The sequence below is a fragment of the Sinocyclocheilus grahami genome, unplaced genomic scaffold, assembly GCF_001515645.1.
Source record: "Sinocyclocheilus grahami isolate Dianchi unplaced genomic scaffold, SAMN03320097.WGS_v1.1 scaffold588.1, whole genome shotgun sequence".
Taxonomy (NCBI): Eukaryota; Metazoa; Chordata; class Actinopteri; order Cypriniformes; family Cyprinidae; genus Sinocyclocheilus; species Sinocyclocheilus grahami.
Window position 1 is genome coordinate 418,013 of NW_015505767.1, and position 4,876 is coordinate 422,888.

Sequence of the window (4,876 nt, forward strand, 5' to 3'; positions counted from 1 at the left end):
TGAATAGAATTCTAAATCTTCTGTAACTTTAGAAATGTCTTTACATTCACTTTTGATCAATTTAATGCATCCTTTAATTTAAGTTTTAATTTAAGTATTGAAATATTAAATTAAAAGTAAAGCATTAACTAATTAAAAAAATGAATAAATAAAACTTACTGGCCCCAAACCTTCGAGTTCATGTAGTACATTCAATTTAGTGTTCTACAAAATTGAAGTTATTTCTTTATTTCTTGTTTAATTGCTTAAATTGCTTACAGCCTAAGTGTAATTTAATTTAATAGAAAAGGCTTGTCAAAAATGCTGGTTCAAAAACAAAAACACTGAAGAAAAAGGAAAACAGGTTCTCTGCTGGGGTGGACCTTGACAGGAAATTAGAAAATAGGAAGTGGTTACTATCTCCACCCAACTACCAACTGTGAACATAACAACATCTTTCCCACAGACACACCCTTAAACACAACCCTGCTGCACTCGCACCGAAAACAGCACAAGCACCATAAACGTCTGACAGCAGAGACAAATATGAACGAATGCAAGCCATGAATACAATCTGGCTTACGAGTGATAATAAAATAGGCATTATGTGCATCTGTGCTTTTTGAAATAAATACAGATCTGGATGTCTGTTTCTCATGATGCTGAAAAGATCTTATTTCATCTCATGTGTGGGCTGTTATCACATTGGAGATGAAGATAAAGAGTTTGAGGCCCAAATAAATCATGCACTCACCAAACGAGAGCAGTGCCGACAAAATGAAGGCTTGACGCTGCTCGCCTCAGTAAACGTGTGAACAAAACCCATCTTACAGTTCTGTAAGGAGCTCGCCTTTGTGAAGTACTCAATCATCTCCTCTCGGCTAATTTTACAATCCCTGGGAGTGAAAATGAGAAAGAGAAAGATGGGACCTTCACTGTACTGTAGACTTTGACAAATGAGGAAAAATAATTACTCCAGATACACTGGACAGATGTCTTGATAAACCCACTGGTTTTGGTCCAGTTCATCAAACTTGCCAAGGTAAGGGAAATTCCTCCTGATGATCTCTAACTCTCCTTGGGAAATGTAGCCATCACCATCGGTGTCAAAATTTTGGAACACTGACTGAAAGTAAGACATCGTCCAATTAGTTCTCTTTCACCACAAGTTAATTTATTACATGCCTCTCTAATACTTGTCAAACTTCTGCAATATCACAGTGTTGATTATTGTTTGTTGTTCAGCTCAATGGCACGATTGTGAATATGATATTTCTTTTTAATTAGCTAGAGCATAATCAAGAAGTTGTTGCGTAACTTACATTTTTGACACATATTGGCAAATTATTTTTGCTTGCTCCAGTAATTAAAATATTCGCAAACAAAAAGCAGAATCAAGTGGTTTCATGTGTCCAAGTTACTTTCCTTTTTTGTTTTTGAAGAAATTGGTTGAGTGAAAGATTAAATGACTTGCTCATAAGGTAGGCCACTTGTTTACATTCTAAATGAATCAGGTTTGAAAATGGATTGGTTGAGTGAATGATTCAATGACTCACTCATAATGCAGCACATCTTATGGAGGACTGTTTACTGATCCTGGGAGAGTTGACTACAATGCCGGCTGTTCTGACTCACAGCCTGCAAGTACGTTTTCATTTAAAGGATTTGCCACTGATGATTCAAACGCGAGTTTTGGGCAGTGTAGAGTAGCACTTGTTGTTTGTCATTTCTCCGATCACAAATGCAGACAGTGTTTTATGTTTACGCGGCACGATGCAACGCAACGCGTAAAAAGACAGTATAAGTCATTATAATCAGTAATTATGTCCCCACTCAATAAAAAATTGACGCGTTTCAAAAAGGCGGGCTATAGAGGAGAAACAATGAAATTGACGCGTTTCAAAAAGGCGGGCTATAGAGGAGAAACAATGTACAGTATGTGGAAAATAATGTGTTTTTTTTACTTTAAACCGCATAAACACATTTCATTACAACAAATACGCAAAATAATGTTCTTTTTAGCAGCATCATATGACCCCTTTAATGACTCACTCATAAGGACAGTCACTTGTTTCATTCCTGATTCAATGAGTTTTTTCAAACGACTCAGTTGACTGAATGATTCAATGACTCAATCGATTTGTTCAAAAACACTGCTTCATTTTTTTTTAAATGAACAAATAGGTTAAGTGAACGATTTAATGACTCACTCATAAGGACAGTTGCTTGTTTCATTCCTGATTCAATGAGATTTTTTCAAACGAATCAGTTAACTGAATGATTCAATGACTCAATCGATTTGTTCAAAAACACTGCTTCATTTTTTTTTAAATGAACAAATAGGTTAAGTGAACGATTTAATGACTCACTCATAAGGACAGTTGCTTGTTTCATTCCTGATTCAATGAGATTTTTTCAAACGAATCAGTTAACTGAATGATTCAATGACTCAATCGATTTGTTCAAAAACACTGCTTCATTTTTTAAAAATGAATAAATAGGTTTAGTGTAAGATTTAATGACTCACTCATAAGGACAGTCACTTGTTTCATTCCTAATTCAATTATTTTTTTTCAAACAAATCAGTTGATCGAATGATTCAATGTCTCACTCATAAGGTCAGTCAATTGTTTAACTCCTGAATGAATAAGTGCATTTGAAAGCATCGATTGAGTGAATGATTCATTAACTAACTCATAAAGAAAGTCACTTGTTGCCACCTACTGGCGTAACAATGAAACCAACAGAAAGAGTCACAGAAAAATCCCCACCACTAAAACACAAACTGACAGTCTGTCTGGAACATGGAAACTGTATATCTAACTGTTGTTACTTCATTTTATCCCTTACATATTATCCCTAAAGTATACTATTTGCAACTATTTGTTTATTTGAAAACCAAATAATTATTCAGAAAAAAAGATAAATTAATTGAAAGTAGTGCGGGTCACATACCTCCACCATTTTTTCAATGTGTTTGTTGATGATGGCTGGATCCGCTTTAGGTTTGACTGAAGATGCCCACTGTTCTATTAGAGGAGACTGTGACTTTGAGCTGGAGGTCTAAGAGGCCAGAAATCAATGGCGTATTCACTTAGCAAGTGAAAATAAGGCACCAGCAGATATGGATAAATGACTGCTGTCCATTGGTTGAACAGAATAATTATAGAGTAGTGGTTCAGGCTCCCAGCTGCAAGTCTACTTAAGTGGATTATGCAGGCAACATGGGAAAATTAAGCTGTCAAATTGTGTCATGAGTGGTTGTAATTGGTGGTTTCTACCTCATGGTGGACACTGATTTGCTATTTGAGCAGTTATGTCATGTCGGTGGAGTGACTCACTGGTAGTCTAGTACTGCGAGGCTCCCTCTGTAGAGATAGCTGATATATCTCGTCCTCTGAGTGGTACTGGTCCAAAGACACCTGGACAGGAACAGAATAAATGTAAATCATGAACAATAATTGATAATTAACATGGATTTGATAAATCCAACCTCCATGTCACTCATTCAACTCAATCAAATACATGAAAATGCTTATATTTTAAAGGAATATTTTACAAAAAAATAAGACATTTTGTCATGATTTATAAATATATTTAATTAATATTTATTTATTTTCTTATAAAATTATACAAATATTTATAGAAATATTTAAATGAAATAAAATAAATAATTACATTTCAAATATATGTATTTTTTTTTTACTTTACTTTCTATTCATCAAAAAATCCCAACAAAAAAAATCAGCATATTCAAATGATTTCTGAAGGATCATGTGACACTGAAATAATGGCTGCTTGCAAATTCAGTTTTACCATTACAGGAATAAATTACATTTTAAAATATATTAAAATAGAAAACAGTTATAATATATATATATATATATATATATATATATATTTTTTTAATACATCAAACATGTCCCTTGCATAATAGACTCACTAAAAGCAGATTCAGCAGGTCTGAATTGGCTTCTATACTGGGTGGAGTGCTTTGAATGAGCGCCAGCTTTTCCAGGATGGCGTACAATTGATGGGTCTTGGTTAGGTTGACCCTAGTCTTCTCTGGGTCAAACCAATCAGGCAGGGCCACATGGACGGCAATCAGATCCTTCAAATGCACCCCAAGGATTGGGAAGCGGAATCCCGAACATTCTGAGAAACTCTGACGATAGCGACTGTAGTTCCCAGAGGAGGTGACCAACTCTACCAATCCATCAAACACCTGATTAAATGTAGAGAACATCGTTTAGGATCAAGCCCGGTGCAGCCCACATATGAGGAAAGGGGATTTTAACAGTAGGGGTACAAGATATTTCTGCTCATGTTTGGTTGCCTGATAACAGAGCACTTGACTTGAGTATTGATATTTCTGTGCAGAGAGTATGAAAATGGCACTCAGTCCACCTACTGAAAAGTGGACTTTAAGAATCTTATCTCTCATAGCCAGAGTTGGAGTGTTACAGCTGTTTGTTTTTCTTGCCAGTATTGGAGGTGTGTTTACAAAGCAGCTCTCTGGCAGTCCTCACCTTGCGCGTCTCACTGCCAATGAGCGCCTGCGTATCCTTGAGTCTAGCAATGGAGCTATTGCTGAGCCCACCCACTACAGCCATCAGTGTGTTGAAGTTCTGCAGCTGCAGTAGCCTCTGCACACACACACACGGTACAAAACTATAAGACCAGACCTTAAAGTAACCTTTAATAATTTTTATTATTTTATTTTTATCAGCATAATCACATCATAATTTAAGTGAAAATTGAAATGAAAAGTTATGACTTTTAGAATCAGCACTCATGCAAGAACATCTGACCTTTTACTTTTCTGTTCTTTGTATTAGTGACCAATGACCAAGAAGTAAAAAATAAAATAAAACATTTATATATATATATATATATA

General features: G+C 35.4%; 1 protein-coding gene across 1 annotated transcript in view; it reads right to left on the reverse strand.

The window, feature by feature from the left end:
* The window catches only part of LOC107557050 (RAS guanyl-releasing protein 2-like), a 15,563-nt gene that overhangs the window by 5,687 nt on the left and 5,000 nt on the right, over positions 1–4,876 (reverse strand). Inside the window, exons 8-13 of the mRNA XM_016240354.1 lie at positions 4,509–4,625; positions 3,923–4,204; positions 3,321–3,401; positions 2,935–3,042; positions 990–1,105; positions 734–875 (exon numbers count right to left, since the gene is read on the reverse strand). Of these exons, the coding sequence (XP_016095840.1) occupies positions 734–875; positions 990–1,105; positions 2,935–3,042; positions 3,321–3,401; positions 3,923–4,204; positions 4,509–4,625 (846 nt within the window). The remainder of the gene's footprint in view (positions 1–733; positions 876–989; positions 1,106–2,934; positions 3,043–3,320; positions 3,402–3,922; positions 4,205–4,508; positions 4,626–4,876) is intronic.